The following is a 24233-nucleotide window of genomic DNA, read 5'->3' as shown; positions in this document are numbered from 1 at the left end:
CTGCGCCTGCGCACACCGTTTCTCACCCTGAAGGCGCCCCGCGCTGGTAAAGTAACGGTAGGCAGGCAGGGTCCTGGCTAGGGCAGCACACTTTTGAGGCATGGGGGAGCCACCGCCCAATCCTGACCCTTCTCAAACCCGGAGGGCTTCCCAAGGCTCAGAAAGGGCACGGAGTCAAGAGTACTCTCAGCCTCTGTTAACCATCCCAGAGGATGGGTTGAACCGACCGCCTCCGCAGCGGGGCAGTCGGAGCAGTCAGGGCAGTCAGGACCTGCAGGGAACTGGTCTACCCCACTGGCCACAGAGGTCCAGCCTGGTCCCAGATGTTCAAGGTGACGAAGGCACCGAGTACCACCAGTCCATGCCCTTAGGCTATACACCAGGCTTTCCCATGGAGTTCTCGCAACAGGGTTACCTGGATGATAGCACGATGATGGAGCAGTTCCCACAGGGCCAGGGCCTCTTAGAACAACTGGAGTCTACCTACCAAGGCTCGGCTTCCGGAATCCTGGGCCAGCTCAACTTGTATCCAAGAGAGGACGAGATATTCAGCCAGGACACACAGCACGGACCCTACCTGAGAGACGACCCCTCCCTCCACTTAAGGCCCTCTGACCTGGGCTTCATGCCCATTGTTGGAGAGGTACCTGACCCCGAGCCTCGTGAGCTGGCAATACAGAACGCCAAGGCCTACCTGCTGCAGACCAGCGTGAGCTGCAACCTCAGCCTGTGAGAGGAGGTGGAGGGTGGAGAAGGCGGGCAGCTGACTGGGAAGGGCTCTAGCCAAGGCTGCTTCAGGTGTGGGGTCTCTGGATGTCTAACCTAGCAGAGAGTTGGGGAAGGAATAGCAACTGGAGCAGACGCAGTGCCAACCCCCACCCCCACCCCCACCCCCGACCAACATCTAGTCCCAGCCACTAAGCCTATTTTTGCAGGAGACTGAACCAGAGAGGCTGGGTTATTTAAAATCACAAGCTAAGAAGGGGGAGGGCCAGTATTCTAGAGCAAGGCCTCTGGTTCCCAGGACCCTCTACTTGTCAGAGTCAATGAGCTGCAGCCACTGTCCCCCTCCTTCCATTCAGTGTGTTATAAAGAATGAAATATGGATGTCAGATGTGGCATGGTCAGTGAAAAGGACTTAGGTGGCCAGGCAGGGGCAGGGACCTGGGATAGCACCTTGCGCATAACAAGAGGTACAGTGATTCAGACTCAGGGCACAGCAAGGCCTTGGAAGGGCGCTGCTGTCTGGGACCACAGTGGGAAAGGAAGTTAGTGACGCAAGGCTGGCTAAAGCATATGGCCGATTCCATCCCTCCCCTGCTAAGAACCTGCTATGGCTCCCTAGTGCCTGGAAGAGAATATTCAGGAGGTGCAGCCCTGCCCGCTGTCAATATGCAATTTCCACTCATTACTTAGTTGTCTCTACCTCAGGCCCCAGACCCGGTCAAAATTAACCCATAGCATTTTGTCAACACATTCCCAGTCTTGAGAGCTTCAAGGTTCCTTTCTGAAGCACCCTGGCTAGTCTCACTTTTTTCTCCTGTTCTCACCTCTTTTAAGTATCTGAGAGTTACATACATGTGTGTATGTGAATGTGTGTGCATGTGTGTGAGTGTGTGTGTGTGAGCACACTGCCTGCGGAGGCCAGAAGAAGGCGTTCCTTCTGCATCTGAGGTCAGAGGCCGTCGTGGGCTGCCAGATATTGGTGCTGGCAGCTGAGCTCTGGTTTTCTGCAAGAGTAGTATGTGCTCTTAGCCTCAGAGCTATCTTTCTAGCCTTTTACCTTTTTTAGTTAGTGTGGATGAGTATTTTGCCTACATGGTTGTAAATTCACCACAGGCTTGCAGTGCCTTCAGAGGTTAGAGCATGGCCTTGCCTCCCCCAGGTCCTCTGCATTCTTCTCCAAGATATGTACATCCATAATTTATTGTACAGTATTGGAGCTTAAACCTAGGGCACCCTGCAAGTTAGGTAAGTGCCTTAAAACCATTGAGCTACCCAGCCAGTCCCATCTCCTTACCTCTCCTACACTTGAGACCATTCACAGAGTTGGCTTGGATGCAACAGAAAGCCTCATGTAAATGCTTTGCAGTGAGACCAGCCTGGTTTCAAAGGTGCAGAGTCCTGACCACAGGTTTCCTAAGCAGTAGCTCCCTCTTGTGGAGGTGTGTGTGCATGCACGTGGGTAAAACGGTTGCAAGGATTCAGCAGTGCTCGCTAATAATCACTGTGGTGCCTGAACTAAGTGGGTGGAAGCCCGTGGGACTATGACTCTTGTTTCCTTTCCATCCTCAGTCCTCCCTTTCCCCACTCCAGCTACACTAAACCTCCATCTTTTCCCAGTATACCAGGCACACCCCCATCCTCGGACTTCCTGCAACCCCAAGCATTGTCTGTGAGCCTCAACAATGTTGCTTCTTCTATTCTAATACATTTTCTCAATCTTGTGCCTAATTGCATTGGCTGTGGCCACTTAAACAATATTACGTAGAAGTCATAAAGTCAGCGTTCTTGTTGAAGGCTGGCTTGGGCTACACAGTGAGACCCTGTCACAGGGAAGGAAGGAAGTGAAGGCTTAGTTCTCATTCCTGGCTATAGGCAGCCAGTTGTATCTGTCACCGGAATGTCACTTGCACCAGATCAGGGACATTGTCTGTTCCCACCTGTGTGTCCCGAGCACTAGAAAAAGGGACAGGCACAACATGTCAGGCTCAGTGCACTGACTGAGTGGTGTCCCCAACCTCCCACTCCTTTGGGAGGCAGGTATGAGCACCTGGTGAACCTGCTGACCAAGATCCTGAACCAGCGCCCTGAGGACCCCTTGTCCATCCTGGAGTCTCTGAACCGCACCACGCAGTGGGAGTGGTTTCACCCGAAGCTGGACACGCTGCGGGACGACCCCGAGATGCAGCCCACCTACGAGATGGCCGAAAAACAAAAGGCTCTGTTTATCAGGGGTGGAGGAGAAGGCGAACAGGAAATGGAAGAGGAGGTGGTGAGTGAGCTGGTGTGGGCAGGTGGGAGGCAAGACTGGGGGTGGGGGTAGGGGGGCCAGCCTATGCCAAAGCCAGTGCTAAGGTGTGAACAGAAGTGTGTGAACAGTAGTTCCTGGGGCATCACACAAGGTTTAGGAGCGAAGGACAAGCACTCGTGCCCTGTAGGAGCTGCCCCTGGCTGTCGTGTGAGGAAGCGCGTTCTCTCATCTCACCAGACCTCCAAAAACATTTCCTACCACCTCCCAGAGTCTCTCAACTCAGAATCTATTCCTTCCTATCCTGCCTCAGTTTCCCCATTAGTTAAACCTGCTAAGAACTCTTCCACACACCATCCGAGAACATCCTACCATCCTCGGCGTGTTTTAAGTCCACAGTCCTATGCTCCTGCCTTGACTGATCCATACAACTTAGGGGAGGGGCTGGGAGCATGGCTCAGTTAGTAGAGCGCTTGCCCAGCATGCACAAGGCCCTGGCTTCCCAGCCCCAGCTCTGCACACACTGGGTTTGGTGGTGTACACCTGTGAGGCCAGCTCCCTAGGAGGAACGGAAGTGCAGCTACATGGTGAGCGAGCGCCAGGCCAACCAGCCTGCGAATCTTTGAGGCCCTGTTTTGAACTTTGGGCTTGGGGGGCTTGGGGCGGCTTGGGGTTTTTTTGGGGGGGTGTTTTAAAGTGGAAAAGCCGAGGAGAGCTGAGGGAAGAGGGTTGTGAGTTGTGGCTAATGTGGGCTACACAGATGGGTTACAGACCTTCCGGGGCTCACAGTAAAGTATTATCTCAATAGTAATTTTTTTAACGGGGGAGGGCTGGAGAGATGGCTCAGTGATTAGGAACGCTGGCTGCTCTTCCTGAAGATCTGGGTTCAATTCTCAGCATCCATATGCCACAGTTCACACCTGTCTATAAATCCAAGATCCAACACCCTCTCACAGACATACGTGTAGGCCAAGCACCAATGCCCAGGAAAATAAAAATAAATTACTTTTTTTAATTGGGTGAAATAGATTAGTGAGATGATTCAGTGGGTGAAAGTTTTTTGCCACCAAATGTGACAACCTAAGTCTCCAGGTGGAAGGAGAGAGCAAGCTTCCACAAGGTGTCCTCCCATCCCCACACAAACGAGTAACTATAGCATTTCTTGTTAAAGAATTATTCATTTATTTTATTTATATGAGTACACTGTAGCTGCCTTCATGCATGCCAGAAAAGGACATCAGGTCCCATTACAGATGGTTGTGAGCCACCATGTGGTTGCTGGGATTTGAACTCGGGACTTCTGGAAGAGCAGTCAGTGCTCTTAACTGCTGAGCCCTCTCTCCTGTCTAACTGTAGTATTTTTTTAAAGGTCTAACCTGGTGCGGGAGTCATGGCAGCTCAGAATCATCTGGTCAAACAGCTTGGGATCCATAAGACCCCATTTGAAAGAAAAAATTGGATAGAAAGATTCCAGAAGGGCCGGGCGTGGTGGCGCACGCCTTTAATCCCAGCACTTGGGAGGCAGAGGCAGGCGGATTTCTGAGTTCGAGGCCAGCCTGGTCTACAGAGTGAGTTCCAGGACAGCCAGGACTACACAGAGAAACCCTGTCTCGAAAAAACCAAAAAAAAAAAAAAAAAAAAGAAAGAAAGATTCCAGAAGATCTCTGAGCTCTGAGAGCATCAGACACACACAAGGTTCATGGACATAGATGTAGACAAAACACTCATACACAAAACAAAAACAAAAACAAAATGTTTTGCCGGGCATGGTGGCGCATGCCTTTAATCCCAGCACTTGGGGAGGCAGAGGCAGGCGGATTTCTGAGTTCGAGGCCAGCCTGTTCTACAAAGTGAGTTCCAGGACAGCCAGGGCTATACAGAGAAACACTATCTCGAAAAACCAAAAAAAAAAAAAAAAAAAAGTTTTTTGTTTTTTGTTTTTCTAGACAGGATTTCTCTGTGCAGCCTTGGCTGTCCTGGAATTTACTCTGTCTGTAGACCAGGCTGGCCTCGAGCCACCACTACCCAGCTAGGAAATCTCGTCCTAACATCCCTATATCCCTCAAAATCCAATCTGAAAGTATAGCTCAGTGGTAAAGCAGTTGCCTAGAATCCTCTTGTGAGGGACTGGGGGCGTAGCTAAGTGATAGGAAGACTGCCCAATATGCAGAAGGCCATGAGATTGATTTCCAGCACTGGGGACACAACTCAGTGGGACAATGCTTAGCTAGGATGCATTAAGGATTGACGTCAGCGGCCAGCACCACACTGACTGGCCGTGGTAGCACATACCTGCAAGCCAAGCACTTAGGACATAGAACAGGAGGGTTGGAAGTTCAAGTCCACCCTTGGGCTATGTACCTGAGTTGAAGGGTGCCATGGATACAAGAGACCTTGTCTCACAATAAACAGCAGATAGGACTTTCCTAATAGCAGAAACAGGATGAGAGAAAGAAGCAGCGAGATTTTTTTTTTAACTCCAGCAAGTCAAGGCTTGTCATAGAATAAAACATGTTCATGTGGCCTCTGAGTGTCACACCAGCCTGTGCTGAAATACAGCTATACCAGAAAATGATCTCTGGGGACCAGGAAAATAGCTTTTCCTTCTTTCCATCCAACCACACCAAGCAGATTCAGGACCAGTCACGGTGTCACATGTCCTCAATCTCAGCACTCAGGAGGCAGAGGCAGGTGGCTCTCTGAATTCCAGGCTAGCCTCATCTACATAGGGAATTCCAGGCTAGCAAAACGCATATACCCTTTTCCCTTTCCCAGTAAAAAGAAGGGGGGATTGGCTCTGTCATCCTGTCACTGGGGGTGTTCTGTTGTGGAGTAGTCACACTTCTGTCAGTCATTGGGGATATTCACACTTGAGTCCATTAACAGCAGCCAGAAGGGCAGGGCAGTACTGACATCCCTCCACCGTAGTATGTTTCTACACCACTGTCACATGGATACAGGATTCTAAGAAAAATAACAGCTATTATTGCATGGACAAGAGATCCTAAAATTCCTGTATTTGCTCCCTAATCTTCCCTCCTGGCTACAGAATAGTGAGTTTGAGGAGTGTGTATGTATATCACTCTTGCCAGTTAACTAGCCTTTCTGACCAGTGTACCCAGGAATCCTCCTGTCTTTGTCCCCAGTGCTGGAATTATATACCTGTACCAGCACACCTGGCTGTTAACAGGGTTCTAGGGATTGCACTGGGACCTTGTGCTTACATAGCAAGCACTTTACACAGAGTCACCTCCATGATGCTAACATCAGTGACAACAGGCAAACCAGCTATAATCATGCCTAAAGACCGACAGAGGTGGCATATAGCGGTGCATGTCTGTAATCCCAGCACTTGGGAGGCAGAGGCAGAGGCAGAGGCAGAGGAGGCAGAGGCAGAGGCAGAGGAGAGGCGAGAGGCGAGAGGCGAGAGGCGAGAGAGGCAGAGGCGAGGCAGAGGCAGAGGCAGAGGCGAGGCAGAGAGGCAGAGGCAGAGAGGCAGAGGCAGAGGCAGAGAGGCAGAGAGAGAGGCAGAGAGGCAGAGAGGCAGAGGCAGAGAGGCAGAGGCAGAGAGAGGCAGAGGCAGGCGGATTTCTGAGTTTGAGGCCAGCCTGGTGTACAAAGTGGGTTCCAGGACAGCCAGGGCTACACAGAGAAACCTTGTCTCTAAAAACGAATGAACGAACGAACGAACGAAAGAAAGAAAGAAAGAAAAGGGAAGGGAAAGGGAAGAAAAAAGGGAAGGGGAAGGGAAAGGGAAAGGGAAGGGAAAGGGAAGAGAAAGGGAAGAAGGGGAAGGAAAAGGGAAGGGGAAAGGGAAAAGGGGAAGGGGAAAGGGGAAGAAGGGGAAAAGGAGAAGGGGAAGGGGAAAGAGTTATTAGGATGGGGGCGAGCTCAGTCTTCCTTGGAGGCCGTTCAGTCCCACACCAAATGTGACTCCGCAGGCAGACACCACACAGGAGCCAGCAGCTGTAGTTCAATCTTGAAGAAACCACAAGACTCACCAACCAGCCAGAGGTGGGGCCATGCAAACAGCAAGCTGCTGCAGGAAGCTCACAAGCAATAATTCTTGGGCAAGTTTCTCTCAGTGACAGGGTTACCACTCTGTTAAACTCGATGATGCTATGTAAGACAAACCGATAGATGCATGTAGTTAGTGAAGACCAGGGAGGCAGAACAAACCAAGCCAGCGTTCACTGCTTGTCTCCCGCTGTCTGTGGGGTCATGTTTATATTCATTCATTTCAGGTCCTTTCACGTGCTCGCCATATCAAAACGTCCTTTTACCTGGACGCCCTACCAAAACACCATTGGACATAACTAACTTTCCAAAGAAACTAGAAGTTTCCACTTCACGGTGGTTAGAATTTTTTCAGAAATGTATTTTATTTTTATTTGTGTATATGTGCCTGTGTGGAATATACCCTTCTGTGCAGGGGACCTTGAAGGCCAGATGTGGGTGTCTGATGGCATGGACACAAAGTCAGATAACTGCCAGCAGCTCAGCATGGCTCCTGGGAGTCAAGCTCCAGGGTCTGGCAAGTGCTCTTAACCATGTGCTGTCCTCCAGCCCCAGCAACAAATGCCCTGCTCTCAAATTTACCTGGGTCTTCCAAACCAAAAAGCAAAGAAATTTGAGAGTTCAAGTCTACTGTGGATGGGCTGGACTTTAACAGATATATACAGAATATTCCACCCAACAGATTTTTTGGTTTTGGCAGTATATGGAACTCACATCAGAGGGGACACAAGTCAAGCCTCAAACGACAGAGAAGTCTTTGAAGATTATGGTAAATAAAAGTGGAAGTCAACAGTAGACACTACAAAAACCTTTGCAATCTAAACATGTTTGGATGAACTGTGTGCCAGTAACAAAGTCAGAAAGCAGATGAAGAAATCCCTGGAGGCAAGTGTAAAGGAACCACATCCTGTCAGAAGGCAGGGCACTCTCCACGGGAAAGCTAACAGCAGTAAACGCTAAAGAAGCCTGGAGTCGGGCTGGACGGATGGATAGCTCAGTGGTTAAGAGCACAGATTGCTCCTCCAGAGGTCCTGAGTTCAATTCCCAGCAACCACGTGGTGGCTCACAACCATCTGTAATGGGATCTGATGCCCTCTTCTGGTGTGTCTGAAGACAGCTACAGTGGATATAATAAATAAGCAAATAAACAAATAAATAAGCTGAGAGATATCACACAAGCAAAAGCAGCAGCATGAAGTAAGAAGGGAAGAGGGAGACACTGAGACTGAAAGAACAGCACAGAGTCAGCCCGACAAAAAGGGAGATGCAAGCAGGCCTTAGCTCCTCTGACAAAAGAAAGGTGAAGCTGCAAATTGTAACATTACAGACCATACTTCATTAGAGGTCACAGTGAAGGCTTACACTCTGAAAAGCTCTCTCTATCTCTAGTTCAGTTTTGTTTTGTTTTGTTTGTTTGGAGATAGGTTCCTCTGTGTTGCCTTCGCTGTCCTGGAATTCGCTCTATAGAGCAGGCTGGCCTCCAACTCAAAAAACAGACACATGCCTGCTTCTGCCTCCCGAGTGCTAGGATTAAAGGCGTGCACTACCACCACCTCAGCGTTAAATCAAATCCTTTTCCAATATTAATTTTTTAAAAAAGGTTTATTTATTTATTATAAGTAAGTACACTGTAGCTGTCTTCAGACACTCCAGAAGAGGGCTTCAGATCCCATTACGGATGGTTGTGAGCCACCATGTGGTTTCTGGGAATTGAACTCAGGACCTTCGGAAGAATAGTCAGTGCTCTTACCCACTGATCCATCTTGCCAGCCCCCCAATATTAAATTTTAAAAAAATGATGTATTATTTTATATTTGTTCGTGTTTTGACTGCATTTCTGTCTGTGTGAGGATGTCAAGTCCCCTAGAACTGGAGTTATAGGCAGTTGTGAATGGCCGTGTGGTTGCTGGGAATTGAACTCAGGTCCTCTGAAAGAGCAGGCAGTGTTCTTAACCACTGTGCCATCTCCCCAGCCATGCAGGACTTTCTAAAAGAATACTATCTACCAAAATTAAGCCCTAAAGAGATACATATGCATGTGTATGCATACTTTCATACTAGCACAATTGCACACTTGCACGCTTGCACTCGCACACTTGCACACAATCTTCATCAGACCTAAAACAAGCAATGAGATTGAAGCTGTCAGTAAAAAATGTCTCGAGGAAACCCCAGGACTATGCAAGTTCAATGCTGAATTCTATCAAACCTCCAAGGAAGACCTCACACCAGTAGTTGTTGTTGTCCTCCTCCTTCTCATCCCACTCCTCCTCATCCCACTCCTCCTCCTCCTCATCCCACTCCTCCTCATCCCACTCCTCATCCCACTCCTCCTCCTCATCCCAATCCTCCTCCTTCTCCTCCTCATCCCACTCCTCCTCCCACTCCTCCTCCCACTCCTCCTCCTCATCCCACTCCTCCTCCTCCTCCTTCTCTTTCTCATCTCACTCCTCCTCCTCCTCATCCCACTCCTCCTCCTCCTCCTCCTTCTTCTTCTTTTTGATTTTTGAGACAGGGTTTCTCTGTGTAGCTCTGGCTGTCCTGGAACTCACTCTGTAGACCAGGCTGGCCTCGAACTCAGAAATCTGCCTGCCTCTGCCTCCTGAGTGCTGAGATTAAAGGCATGCGCCACCACCGCCCACACCAGTTCTTCTTAACCCATTCCATAAAATGGAAATGAAAAGAACACTCCTAAACTCATTGTATAAAGCCGGTTTTAGGGCTGGTGAGATGGCTCAGTGGGTAAGAGCACCCGACTGCTCTTCCGAAGGTCCAGAGTTCAAATCCCAGCAACCACATGGTGGCTCACAACCATCCGTAATGAGATCTGGCGCCCTCTTCTGGAGTATCTGAGGACAGCTACAGTGTACTTACATATAACAATAAATAAATCTTTAAAAAAAAAAAAAAAAAGCCGGTTTTATCTTGATACCTCCCAAACAGGTAAACAACCTACAAAAAAAGACAACTACAGGCCGGGCGTGGTGGCTCACGCCTTTAATCCCAGCACTCGGGAGGCAGAGGCAGGCGGATTTCTGAGTTCGAGGCCAGCCTGGTCTACAAAGTGAGTTCCAGGACAGCCAGGGCTATACAGAGAAACCCTGTCTCGAAAAACCAAAAAAAAAAAAAAAAAAAAAAAAAAGACAACTACAGACCAGTTTCTTTGATGAACATAGGTGCCAACATTCTTCACAAAATGTTTGCAAACTGAATTCATGAACTCCTGCAGAGCCCACGTGGGCTCCATCCCAGAGTGGCAAGAGCTTTAAAAAGTCAACACTAGGTGAAGAGGTGGAGCAAGCCACCAGCTGGTGGGCGTGAACAGATGTGAACATAAGTGAACATACGTGAACATACATGAACAGATGTGAACAGAAAGGACGGCTGCCGAGTTGGAAGGTACCTAAGACGGCATGAAAAAAGAGAAAAAGCCTTCTCCTTCTGGGGCATCAGGAGAGTAGGAAGGTCAGCTAGGTGCTTTCTTTCTTTCTTTCTTTTTTTCTTTCTTTCTTTCTTTCTTTCTTTTTCTTTCTTCCTTCCTTCCTTCCTTCCTTTCTTTCTTTCTCTTTCTTTCTTTCTTTCTTTCTTTCTTTCTTTCTTTCTTTCTTTCTTTCTTCCTTTCTTTCGACAGGGTTTCTCTGTGTAGCCCTGGCTGTCCTGAAACTCACTTTGTACATCAGACTGGCCTCAAACTCAGAAATCTGCCTACCTCTGCCTCCCAAGTGCTGGGATTAAAGGCGTGCACCACCACACCTGGCTCCCTAGGTGCTTTCTATGCCTCTCTGAACTAGCAGACTGTCACTACAGCATCGGGCTCCTGAGTCTTTGTTGGTCAAATTGAACAGCTGGGATTTACATAGAAAAGGATGAAGTCAAACTCTCTCTTTTTGTAGATGGAATGAGTCTTTATTTAGAAGTCCCTATAGAGTAGACTAGAACATTCTTGGACCTAATAAACACAAGCAAGTTTCAGTATGCAAAAATCAACAGGTTTTAAAAAAAATGAAAAAGCGACAGCTGGGCCATGGTCCACCTTTAACCCCAGCACTCGGGAGGCAGAGGCAGGCTGATCTCTTGTGAGTTCGAGGCCAGCCTGTTCTACAGAGTGAGTTCCAGGACAGCCAGGGCTACACAGAGAAAAACCAAGCAAACAAAGCAAAACCATTCACATGAAAGCACAGAGCATCACTGACAGTCAACACAGTTTCAAGGAGTACGTGCTCTTCCAGAGAGGTTACCACGCCTGTGCTGACCATACACAGCAGATGAGAGAGAGAACGTGATGCTGGGCTTGTAGGGAGGAGAGGTTACCACGCCTGTGCTGACCATACACAGCAGATGAGAGAGAGAACGTGATGTTGGGCTTGTAGGGAGGAGAGGTTACCACGCCTGTGCTGACCATACACCGCAGATGAGAGAGAGAACGTGATGCTGGGCTTGTAGGGAGGAGAGGTTACCACGCCTGTGCTGACCATACACCGCAGATGAGAGAGAGAACGTGATGCTGGGCTTGTAGGGAGGTGGGAGGCGAAAGGGTCTGATCAAATACATTGTATGAAAAAGCTTAAAGTCATACTACAGCAGCACTGTGGGAACAAGGTCAGCCTAGTATCGGCATAGAAAGACAGGCCAACCAATGGAACAGAATGGAAGACCTTGACATCAAACAGCAAAGTGACAGTCACTTAATTTTTTACAAAGGAGGCAAAGATGTAGTTTGGACAAAAGCCTAGTCAATAAATGGGTTCTGGAAAATGAGATTTCTGCCTGCATAAGAACAAAATTAGGTTCACATTCCCCTTGTATAAGAACCAACTCAATCAGGAACAAAAGCCAGGTGGTGGTGGTGGTGGTGGTGGCGGCACACACCTTTTAATCCCAGCAATTGAATTGGGAAGCAGAGGCAGGCAGATTTCTGAGTTCAAGGCAGATCACTTGTGAGTCAGAGGCCAGCCTGGTCTACAGAGCGAGTTCCAGGACAGCCAGGGCTACACAGAGAAACCCTGTGTCAGAAACTAACTAAATAAAAATTATATGTGAGAGAGAAAGTGTGGGGGGGGGGGTGGGGAGAAGGCAAGAACTTTTTTTTTTTTTTTTTGGTTTTTCGAGACAGGGTTTCTCTGTGTAGCCCTGGCTGTCCTGGCACTCACTTTGTAGACCAGGCTGGCCTCGAACTCAGAAATCCGCCTGCCTCTGCCTCCCGAGTGCTGGGATTAAAGGCATGCGCCACCACGCCCGGCTAAGAACTTTTAAATCAGAACACCAACTGCCCAGGAGCTAACCCCAGTTATCAACAGAAAAAAACAAAAGGTTTCTGCACAGCAAAGGATTCAGCACAGCGCACAGCATGGGCGAAAACCATCCTAGCTATGCTTCAGACTCAGGGCTGATGGCAGACAGAGGACTGCAAGAAGCTGCCACTCAACATGTGGGCAAGTGAGCTCAATGGGCAGTTTCCAAAAAGGGAAAGACAAATGGCCAATTGCTGTCATACAAAGTGTTCCATATCCTGAGCCATAGGGAGATTCCAATTTAAACTCCTGAAACACCATGCCTCCCGCCCCCATCAGAATGGCTCTCACCAGCAAATATGACAAATGTTGGAGGGATGTGGACAGTAACCCTTATTTACTGTTGGTCAGGCTAAGATATAATACAGCTGGGGCTGGAGAGATAGCTCAGTAGTTAAGAGCACTGGCTGCTCTTCCAGAGGTTTTGAGTTCAAATCCCAGCAACCACGTGGTGGCTCACAACCATCTGTAATGGGATCTGATGCCCTCTTCTGGTGTGGCTGAAGACAGCAATAGTGTACTCATGTACACATAATAAATAATAAATCTTAAAAAAAATAATTAATACAGCCACTGTGGAAATCAGCTTGGGGATTTCTCAAACACTGAAAGTAGACCTACCATAGGACTGAGCCACTGTTGGTTGCTGTTTTATTCAGCACAGCAAAGAATTGGAATCAACCTAGTTTTGTTCACCAACATATGAATGGATGATGAAGTGTGTGTGTGTGTGTGTGTGTGTGTGTGTGTGTGTGTGTGTGTGATGGAATACTACTTGGCTCTGAAGAAAATGAGGTTAAGGAGTTTGCAGGGAAATGGGTGGACTTGGGATATACGATACTGTGAGGCCACAATCTCAGACACGCCACATGCTTTGGTTTGGTGGTAGATAACCTGCATGAGATATATTGGGTATATTAGATAATAGTGCAAAGCATCTATTCCGAGAGAGAGAGAGAGAGAGAGAGAGAGAGAGAGAGAGAGAGAGAGGAAGATGCCATACAAAGCTGCAGTCAGAGACTCCAAAGATGGCTAGAAAGTAGCCAGAGGTTCAGAATGTGGCTGCTTCATTCCGTGCTTAGCTCAGGCAGAGGCAGGCTATCTCAGTCTTGCTGAAGGCTGTTGAGCTTTATGGCCCGCGGGGTCACAGCTGGGCAAATGATGGGCAATCCCCAGAGGAGGGCATGAGCCTTGGTGGGTAACCTGCAGAGGTCACAGGGCACAGTTGCACAGTTCGGTTTTTGCCTACTTCTGTTCCCCTCCCCCACCCCCCAGGATTCTTGTCTCCACATTACCTTTCTGCACACCCCCACCCCCGCCCCTACTCTATTCTCCCCCGGACTCCATGTTCATGGACACAGTCGAAAGGGGTGTAATCCGAGCTGGATAGAACTTGCTATGTAGACCAGGCTGGCTTCGAACTCACAGAGATCCATCGGCATCTGCCTTTTAAGGACATGAGCTACCATGCCTGGCAACAATGGCATTTTTGTCCAGTAGAACAAGACAGCAAGGGTAGTAAGGCAATCCAGCTATGCCCCTATGGGCTAATTCTATTGTCACGCCATTACTATTAGGGCGCAGAGCATGGCCGCCCATGCACTGTTGCCTGTTGGTACCCAAAGAGCTACCGTTGGCTGCAGGCTTCACATCCTACGTTTTGGTCAGGTTAAAGAGAAAAGGATTCTTTTTTGGTGTGGTTTCTTTCTTCTTCCTTTTTTCCCCCCTTCTTCTTCATCAGGGGACACTCTCCCCAGGACATTTCCAAACTGGTGAAGTCGCCCAAGTCTGTTGACTCTGGTGGAGGAGTTGGGCTAGATGACTGGCTCGGGTCTTGCTGCTGGCCCAGTTCTGTTCCCAGGACCCGAGCGATGGCAGGAGGATCAGGCTAGGAAGCCTTGAGCCTTCCTTATACCCATTTCTCCATCCCCGTTGCAGACTGACAGCCCGGTGCCCAACATCATGGAGACCGCCTTCTACTTCGAGCAGGCGGGCGTGGGGCTGAGCTCTGACGAAAGCTTCCGAATCTTCCTGGCCCTGAAGCAGCTGGTGGAGCAGCAGCCCATCCACATGTGCCGCTTCTGGGGCAAGATCCTGGGCCTGAGCCGCAACTACCTGGTGGCTGAGGTGGAGTTCCGCGAGGGCGAGGAGGAGGGAGAGGAGGAGGAGGTGGAGGAGATGATGGAGGGAGGCGAGGTCTTGGAGACGCACGGTGAGGAGGAGGGAGAGGAGGATGAGGAGAAGGTGGTGGACGCCGTGCCCAAGCCACAGTGGAAGCCGCCGCCCATCATCCCCAAGGAGGAGAGCCGCAGTGGCACCAACAAATACCTGTACTTCGTGTGCAACGAGCCAGGCCGCCCGTGGACGCGCCTGCCGCACGTGACGCCCGCGCAGATCGTGTGCGCGCGCAAGATCAAAAAGTTCTTCACTGGCTTTCTGGACACGCCGGTCATCAGCTACCCGCCCTTCCCGGGCAACGAGGCCAACTATCTCCGCGCGCAAATTGCGCGCATCTCCGCCGCCACACACATCAGCCCGCTGGGCTTCTACCAGTTCGGCGAGGAGGAGGGCGATGAGGAGGAGGAGGGCGGCGCGGGACGCGATTCCTTTGAGGAGAACCCCGACTTTGAGGGCATCCCAGTGTTGGAGCTCGTGGACTCCATGGCCAACTGGGTACATCACACTCAGCACATCCTGCCTCAGGTGAGGATGGAGCTAGGATAGAGCTTTCCGCCCTGTACACTGCCTAGGACCCGCCCCAATCCAGCCCAGCATCCATCCATCCATCCATCCATCCATCCATCCATCCATCCATCCATCCATTCATCCGCCTACCTACCCACCTACCTACCCATCCATCCACTCACCCATTCATCTAACCATGACCCAAAGCAACTTGGAAAGGAAAAGGTTTATTTGGCTACATATCCACTGAGGAAAGTCTGGGCAGGAACCTGGATACAGGACAGAAGCATAGGCCATGGAGGAATGCTGCTTACCGGCTTGCTCCCCATGGTTTGAATCAGCCTACTTTCTTATACAGCCTCAGACCACTTGCCCAGGGATGGCATCGCCCACAGTGAGTTGAGCCCTCTCACACCAACCGTCAATCAAGAATATTCCCCCACAGACTTGCTTGCAGGCCAATCTGACGGAGGCTTTTTCTCAGCTGGGGTTCCATCTTCCCAGATGGCTTTGCAGCAGCGGCAGCAGCAGCAGCAGACCAGTGCCACAGGCTGAAGCTACCACACTTGTGACCAAGGACTGATCCCCATTTATGGCTGAGAAAACGTGAAGTAGCTTTATGCTGTGTACCTGCCTCCATTTTCATTCAAAGAGCCATCATTGATCAGAGGGAGTTCAAGGGCATACACACGCATACCTACACACACACCAATAAGAGTGTTAATTGGCTTGACAGAGTACAACACCAATCCAATGAGGGAGGCACAGGTGACTCTACCACTGTTGAATGACAGTCCCTGAGCAGAAATACTGAGATATATATCCTTTATCAACAATGTGTCCAGTCATAGAAGCCGCTGTCCCAAGGCGGTTGCTAGCGCATAACTAGGGCAGCCTTTTGAGCCACAGGGACAAGCCCACTGTTCTAGGGGCCCATCTGGCCCCTCAGCTTCTCCCACAGTAGGCTAGGCTCTGTCTTAGGGCGCCACCTGACGTTGCTGTTGCATCCACAGGGGCGCTGTACATGGGTGAACCCACTGCAGAAGACAGAAGAGGAAGAAGAGCTAGGGGAGGAGGAAGAGAAGGCAGACGAGGCGATGGAGGAGGTGGAGCAGGAGGTGGGTCCTCCACTGCTGACTCCGCTCTCAGAAGATGCAGGTAAGTCCCTTCCTTTTTGGGCAGGCGCAGTGCCAGCCTTGGCGGGGTTGGTAGAGCAGGGAGAGAAACACACCTGGAAACACTGATGTCAAGCATCCTCTGAGCCTCAGTGGGGATTGCTTATATACAGCGGGCATGGGGTCAGCCCTGGGAGCACAAGCCCGCCATCCGAGCATCGGGGAAGGAAGAAGCAGAGGCCCATCCATGAGCAGTCCTCAGCTCTACCAGGAGGTTGAGACTCCAGGCTGGGCCATGTGACACCGTGTTTTGTATATGTTTGCATGTATGCCTGCACGACAAAAGAGGTCATCAGATCCCATTACAGATGGCTGTGAGCCACCATGTGGGTGCTGGGAATTGAACTCAGGACCTCTGGAAGAGCAGCCAGTGCTCTTAACGGCTAAGCCATCTTTCCAGCTTAAGACCCTGTTTGATTTTTGTGTTTGTTCGTTTTTGTTTGTTTTTAAATATTGATTGATTGATTGATTGATTTTGTGTTTAAAAGAAACCCTTATGGGTCTGGGGGAACGTGTTCATCTTTTATCTAAGCGTGGCATGTGACAGTGACCATGGCCTTGAGACAAAGACTCTTTCTTGGTTTTCTCTTTTTTTGGAGGGGGGGATCAGGCTCTGAGAGAGGCCAGAGCCAGGGATCTCGGTGTGAGTCCTAGCTCTTGCACAGGGGTGGGGGGGTGGGTAGGGGGATCCATCCCTTCTCTCCTGTCTCTCCGCCCACATGATAAGGCAGGTCGTGGCGAGCCCTGACCACCCCACCCCACCCTGCCTCTTTCCTTCTCCTACAGAAATCATGCACCTGTCGCCCTGGACCACCCGCCTCTCCTGCAGCCTCAGCCCTCAGTACTCGGTGGCCGTCGTGCGCTCCAACCTCTGGCCAGGGGCCTATGCCTACGCCACTGGCAAGTACGCCGCTGCCCTGACTCAAGGGTCTGCCTATGGTAAAGAAATCTTATCTGCCAGGATCCATGATAGTTTCTCTCAAAAGATTGACAAGTCCCGCCAGGCATAGTGGCACAGGTCCTTAATCTCAAAAGCTGGGAGGAAGAGGCAGGCAGATCTCTGTGAGTTCAAGGGCAGCCTGGGCTACACAGAGAGAGCCTGTCTCAAAAAAATACATATAGGGGTTGGAGAGATGACTCGGCAGTTAAGAGCACTGACTGATCTTCCAGAGGTCCAGAGTTCAAATCCCAGCAACCACATGATGTCTTACAACCATCTGTAATAAGATCTGCTGCCCTCTTCCGGTGTGTCTGAAGACAGCTACAATGTACTCACGTAAATAAAATACATATAAAAGTGATATATAGCCAGGCGTGGTGGCTCACGCCTTTAATCTCAGCACTTGGGAGGCAGAGGCAGGTGGATTTCTGAGTTCGAGGCCAGCCTGGTCTACAAAGTGAGATCCAGGACAGCCAGGGCTACACAGAGAAACCCTGTCTCAAAAAACCAAAAAAAAAACAAAAACAAAAACCCAAAAAACCAAAAAACTTTCTCGAAAAAGCCAAAAAAACAAAAAAGTTACATATACATAATATATGTCATATGCAATGTATTATATATAATATATAATAACACACATATATCACCTCCACTCCCCTTCCCGTCTTACATTCATTCATTCATTCAGTTAGTTAGTTAGTTAGTTTTTGTTTTTGTTTTTGTTTTTTTTTTTCTTGAGCCCTTCTTACCTTTAAATTGTCTCTAAATCCCTAAACCAGCTTGGCTGCAATCCCTGCTCTGCCCACCAGAGGGCAGAACTTTTCTGCTCTGAACTTGAACTTGCTCTGGGTTTTGTACAGAAGGAATTTCATGCAAACTTTAACCATATTCTTGTCGATTATTATTATTATTATTGTTGTTGTTGTTGTTGTTATTGTTATTGTCCAGAATCTGAGAGTAGAGTTTTTCTAACCCTCCTATTCTATGCCAACACCACACATTATTTCTCTGTGTGGCCTTGGCTGTCCTGTAACATGCTTTGCCTCAGAGGCCTGCCTGCCTCTGCCTCCCCAATGGAGGAATTAAAGGGCAACATTAATTTTTAAATTAATGAAATTCATATAGGGTTCTCCTGGTCCATACATCCTCCCTCCCATCCATTCGCCCATTCCTTTGTCACAGATTTGTTCATCCATCCACGTACCCATCCATCCATCTTTTGTGACTTGTTTGTTTGTTTGTTTGTTTTTGTTTGTTTGTTTTTTGGGTTTCTCAGACAGGGTTTCTCTGTGTAGCCCTGGCTGTCCTGGAACTCACTCTGTAGACCAGGCTGCCCTCGAACTCAGAAATCCGCCTGCCTCTGCCTCCCAAGTGCTGGGATTAAAGGCGTGTGCCACCACCGCCTGGCTCATCTTCTGCCTTTTTATAGAAGAATATACTAAACAAAGTCATGCATATTATCTACGTGTATTCCCCCCCCCCCCCCCGCACTTGCGTGCCCAGGTTACTTTTTGTGCACCACATCATGCAGGCACCTTTGACAGCCAGAAGAGGGCGCTGCTGGGCCTCCAGGACTTGAGTTGTAGGTGGTTGTGAGCCTCCTGGTTTTGGTGCCAAAAACCAAACCAGTGGGTGCTCCTAGCAGCAGAGCCATCACTCCAGCTAAAGAGAAATTTTGTTTTGTTTTATGTGGGATTCTTCTTCTGTTTTTTGAGACATGATCATCTGGAACTCACAATGTAGACCAGGCTGGCCTCAAACTCACAGAGATCTACCTGCCTTTGGCCCCAAATGCTGGGTTGAAGGCATGCACCACTGTCAGTGTGGAAGAATTGTTTAACATTAACTAAGTGTGGCTGAGCACACACGTGCCCTCATTTCAGCAGGGTCTCTGTGGCTGTGCTGTGCTGTGTACTCCAGGCTAGCTCCTTGAACTTCCACACAAGATTGTCCTCCCATATCTCCATCTGACTTTTTATGTGGGTTCCAGAATGAAACCTGAGCTCACCAGCTTGTGCTGCCGTCTCTCTGCCCCCAAAGGGCCTTTTTGTTGTTGATGCAGTGTTTCACTATGCTGCCCTGGCTGGCCTTGAACTCTCAATCCTTCTGCCCTAGCTTCTGGAGTACTGGGATTACGGGTGCTTATCATCACACGAGGCTCTATATATGAGCCTTGACATGGTGGCACACACCTTTAGACTCAGGGCAGAAGCAGGGGCCGGGGCAGGGGGCAGACCTCTGAGTTCAAAGTCAGCCTGTTCTAGAGTTCCAGGAAAGCCAGGGCTACCTTGGGTAGCTGCATGAGGGACCAACCCCAGACCCTTGTGGGGAAGGTAGCCATGGATGTGACCATGGGAACACAAGTACAGTCATCAGTTGTACAACACCAGTTACAAAGCAGATAAGCTCCTGATTGCATGCCTGAGTGCTCCGGGATTCTGTAGAACAGCAACCTTCATTCTGCAATCCACAGGGAAAGAAAGTACCAGTGAGGGACAGACAGAAGGAATAGTCTAGACCAGGGTTACATATGAAATGTATAGGACTCACTGAGAATCTGGCAGAGATGAAAATTCTAGTTCTAACATCTAGTAAAAAGCCTGGGGTTCAGGCTGAGTTTTTGTATTGTGGTGCTGGGATTGAATGCAGGGTTTAAGCCTGTTCTAGGCAAGTGCCCTATTGCTGAGCCACGCCCCCAGCTCCTCGCTGGAGGATTCTAGGCAGGGGCTCTACTACTGAGCCACATTCCCAACCTTTCATTTTACTTTTTTTTGTTTGGTTTTTTTTGTTGTTGTTGTTGTTTGTTTTGTTTTTTTGTTTTTTGTTTTTCGTTTTTCGAGACAGGGTTTCTCTGTGTAGCCCTGGCTGTCCTGGAACTCACTTTGTAGACCAGGCTGGCCTCGAACTCAGAAATCCGCCTGCCTCTGCCTCCCGAGTGCTGGGATTAAAGGCGTGCACCACCACGCCCGGCTCTCATTTTACTTTAAAAAATGTTTTTTATATTATTTATTTTATATATATGACAAGTACACTGTAACTGTCTTCAGACTCACCAGAAGAGGGCATCGGATCCCATTACAAATGGTTCTGAGCCACCACCATGTGGTTGCTGGGATTTGAACTCAGAACCTCTAGAAGAGCAGTCAGTGCTCTTAACCGCTGAGTCATCTCTTCAGCACTCATTTCACTTTTTGAGAAAAGATTTATCTATTTTTATTTAATGTGCATTGGTGTTTGGCTGTATGTATGTCTGGGTGAGGGTGCTAGATCCCCTAAAACTGTAGTTACAGACAGCTGTGGGCTGCTGTGTGGATTGAACCTGGGTCTTCGAGAAGAGCAACCAATGTTCTTAACTGTTGAGGCATCTCTCCAGCTGCCACCGCCCCTCCTCGCCCCCTGCCCCCTGCCCACTCCCACATTTTTTTAAAATTTTATTTTATGTATATGCGTACACTGGCACACTGTAGCTGTTTCCAGACACACCAGAAGAGGGCATCAGATCTCCTTACAGGTGGTTGTGAGCCACCCTGTGGTTGCTGGGAATTGAACTCAGGACCTCTGGAAGAGCAAGCAGCCAGTGCTCTTATCCATTGAACCATCTCTCCAGCCCCGCCACTCCCACATTTTTACACAAAGCATTTGCATGTAGCCAGGAACCCTGAATGTCTTGGAACTTGCTTTATAGACCAGGCTGGCCTTGAACACAGAAATCAGCCTGCCTCTGCCTCCTGAGTGCTGGGATTAAAGGCGTGCACCACCACTGCCCAGGTCTATTTTTCACTTTTTATTTCATAACAAGTCTTTGGAGTCTGGAACGTGTTTTCCATTAAAATGAATCTCAGCTTCGTTTTGAAGTTTTCATCAGAAAGTCTTCCTCAGCTGATGGTATTGGGCTCATGATTCCAGTAAGCCCAGAGTATCAGGAAGTCAATGCAGGAAGAAGATGGGGTGTTCCAAGGCCAGCTTTGGCTGCAGAGTGAGCTTAAGGCCAGGTTGAGCAACTTAGAATTTATTTCAAGATTAAAAAAAGAGCGTAGACCACCACTTTATGGTAAATCACTGGCCTAAAACTTCCCAGTGAGGGACTTGGATGTGACTCAGTGGTAGAGCCCCTGCCTAGAATCCCCCAGTGAGGGGCTGGGGGCGTGGCTCAGTGGTAGAGCCCCTACCTAGAATCCCCCAGTGAGGGGCTGGGGGTGTGGCTCAGTGGTAGAGCCCCTGCCTAGAATCCCCCAGTGAAGGTCCTAAGGGCGTGGCTCAGCAGTTAAGTGCTTGTCTAGCTAGTAGGAGACCCTGGCTTCAATCTCCATTACCACTGGGAAAAAGAAATTAACCTTAGCCAGGCTACTGATACACATCAATTATCCAAGTAGGAACAAAGCTGAGGTAGAAAGATCTCCCGTTTATGGCCAGCCTGGGATACATAGTGACACACTCCCCTAAAGAGAGAGAGGAAAAAAAAAAAGAAGCAGATTCATGCACCCAGTCATTCCAGGGCTTCTTGGAGGTTTTCCAATAACCAAATTAAGTATCTGCTTTATTTTTAGAATTAAAATTAACTAAAATTAATTCAAAGCCACTCTACACTCCCTCCCCCCAAATAAGCCCCAGCAGAACAGGCATTCTTCTCTAAGTGTCCACGGAAACACTCCAAGACAGAGTGTAAACTGAGTCCTTGAACAGGGCTCAGTCGACGTGAGGTGCTTGCAATCAGACCAGACGAGCTCCGTGACTCTCTGAACTTCGAATCAGTAAAGAAAGGGCGTCAGGGACGCGGACAACTCTAGACCAGTAACCAATAGACCGAGAAATGATTACTAATGGGAGAAGGGACTGCGGAGATGGCTCACTGGGTAAAGTACTTTCGGCCCAAGCCAGAAGCACCTGAATTCGAGCTCCAAAACCCATGAAAAAGCCAGGGGCAGCACCATGCATGTTTCACCTCAGTGCTGAGAGGAAACAGGCAAAGGCAGATGGATCCCTGGAGTTTCTAGTGAGCCAGGTTAGCAGACTTGATGAGCGCCAGACTCGGTGAAGAGACTGTCTCAAAATATAAGAGCTGAGCTTGGTGGCACATGCCATTTCATCTCCACACTCAGGAGGCAGAGGCCAGCCTTGTCTACGTACTATGTTCCGCACCAACCAGAGATGTGAAGTGAGAGCCTGTCTCAAAAAATAAACAGGTCCAGTCGTTACGAGCATGTACTGCTTTTGCTGAGACCTGAAACCAGTTGTTGGCGGCACCGGGGTTTGGCAGCTTCATGGGAGGATCTGCCTTAAGATCTGAGGACCTTCACCTGTACCACCAACACCAGGGGCATCTGCTGCTCCCTTCTGGCCACTGTGGGTACTGCATGCATGTGCACAAACCCAGACTGACAGACTGACAGACAGACGGGCGCGCGCGCGCGCGCACACACACACACACACACACACACACACACACACACACACACAAATTCAGTTTCCCTGTCCCTTTGCCACTTGTTGGCATGGCCACTTCAGATCCGGTGAACACAGAACAGTGCTCAGTATAACTTTTGTGGGATGGACAGATGGACAGAGAAACCCAGTGCGTACCTTTCACCAGTGCACTGGTGAGTGGACAATGATGCTGTGCCACCCTTAGGCTCACCCTCAAAAAGGATGTCTCTCTCGTTTCTCTAGGAAGTTTGAGAACATATATATTGGCTGGGGTCACAAGTATAGCCCCGAGAACTTCAACCCAATGCTGCCAGCTCTGATTCAGCAAGAGTACCCCAGCGGCCCCGAAATCATGGAGATGAGTGACCCCACAGTGGAGGAGGAGCAGGCCCTGAAGGCTGCGCAGGAGCAGGCCCTGGCAGCTGCTGAGGAAGAGGAGGAGGATGAGGAAGAGGAGGAGGACGAAGACCTGGAGGACTGAGGCCCCCAAGCTCCTTCCCACAGCCTTTCCCCTTATTTGTAGCAACAGATTGTATTTTTCCTATTGGTTTTGTTCCCTGTCCTTGAAGGACACAGGTAGGAAACCACCCAGTGCTCCAAATAAAACTGCCCAAGCACAGCTGCTTAGTCACATAGTCATTCGGTATCCTGGGCAGCTGGCTCATTCATTCCTTCTCCATATTTGTTTTGTTTTATTTTTGGTTTTTCAAGACAGGGTTTCTCTGTATAGCCCTGGCTGTCCTGGAACTCACTCTGTAGACTAGGCTGGCCTCGAACTCACAGAGATCCACCTGCCTCTGCCCCCCAACCCCCACCCCAAGCGCTGGGATTTAATGCCGATTTGTTTTAAAAAGATTTAAAATGTTGTGTGTTTGAGTGTTTGCACGTGTGTGTGCAGATGCCCTCAGAGACCAGAAGAGGGGGCCAGATCCCATGTCACTGGAGTTAGAGGTAGTTGTGAGCCACCCATCCAGATGTGGGTGTTGGGAACTGAAGTTATGTCATTCCACCCATTTGTTTTTTATTTTTAAATTTTATTTGCGGGGGCAGGGGGCTGGTGTGATGGCTCAGTGTTCAGAGCACTGCCTGCTCTTCCAAAAGACCAGGGACTGATTCCCAAGCACCTCCCTGGGACATGGCAGTCTACGGCCAGTTGGTCACGTGATGGCCTAGCAATGCACAAAATCCTGGGTTCAAGCCCCGTCAATGCACATGGTGTAGCCCCAACCTGGAAGACATAGATAGAGTCAGGAAGATCTGGAGTTTGTGGTATTTGTGTTGTTTTGTTTGTTTGTTTTCAGCTACAAGGTAAGATGGAGGTCAGCCTGAACTAGAGACCTTATCTCACAAAGGGGGGGGGGAGCAAAACAAAACACAATTTTCTTCTGTCAATGTGATAAAACAAAAAATACCTTGACAAAGGGCCGTTTAGGGGAGAAAGGACTATTTCAGCTTGCAATTCCAGGTCACAGTACATCATAGCAGGGAAGTCAAGGCAGGGCTGTCTCCAGAATAGAGCAGGAAGAAGGGCATGTGTGCTTGTTTCCCTGTGCTCAGCCTGGGTCTCCACTCTTACACAGTTCCGGACTCCCTGACTAGGGAATGGCGCCTCCCACAACGGACTGAGTCTTCCTGTGTCAATTAAGGCAATCTCCCTCAGACTGGTCTACAGGCCAACCCCATGTAGACTGTCCCTCATTGTGATTCTAGGTAGCCTCAAATTGACAAGG

The 24233-nt window shown here is 49.3% G+C and overlaps 1 protein-coding gene across 2 annotated transcripts; it reads left to right on the top strand.

The window, feature by feature from the left end:
• Positions 1-27: 27 nt before the first annotated feature.
• On the top strand, positions 28-23166 carry Rsph6a (radial spoke head 6 homolog A). Of its 2 annotated transcripts, none has more exons than XM_021169221.3 (6): positions 28-729; positions 2764-2995; positions 14218-14982; positions 15978-16122; positions 16926-17043; positions 22747-23166. In XM_021169221.3, exons 1-6 carry the CDS (start codon positions 101-103, stop codon positions 22982-22984), a joined length of 2127 nt encoding a protein of 708 aa, XP_021024880.1. In that variant the 5' UTR covers positions 28-100; the 3' UTR covers positions 22985-23166. The 2 variants fall into 2 exon arrangements, with proteins under 2 accessions (XP_021024880.1, XP_021024881.1); XM_021169222.3 differs by having other exon boundaries at positions 16926-17078; positions 22747-22894.
• Positions 23167-24233: the final 1067 nt, after the last annotated feature.

The sequence above is a fragment of the Mus caroli genome, unplaced genomic scaffold (genome assembly GCF_978045245.1).
Source record: "Mus caroli unplaced genomic scaffold, Mus_caroli_1 scaffold_8, whole genome shotgun sequence".
NCBI classification, from domain to species: Eukaryota; Metazoa; Chordata; class Mammalia; order Rodentia; family Muridae; genus Mus; species Mus caroli.
The sequence above is the reverse complement of the archived record's forward strand: the minus strand, read 5'-3'. Positions and strand labels throughout refer to the sequence as shown.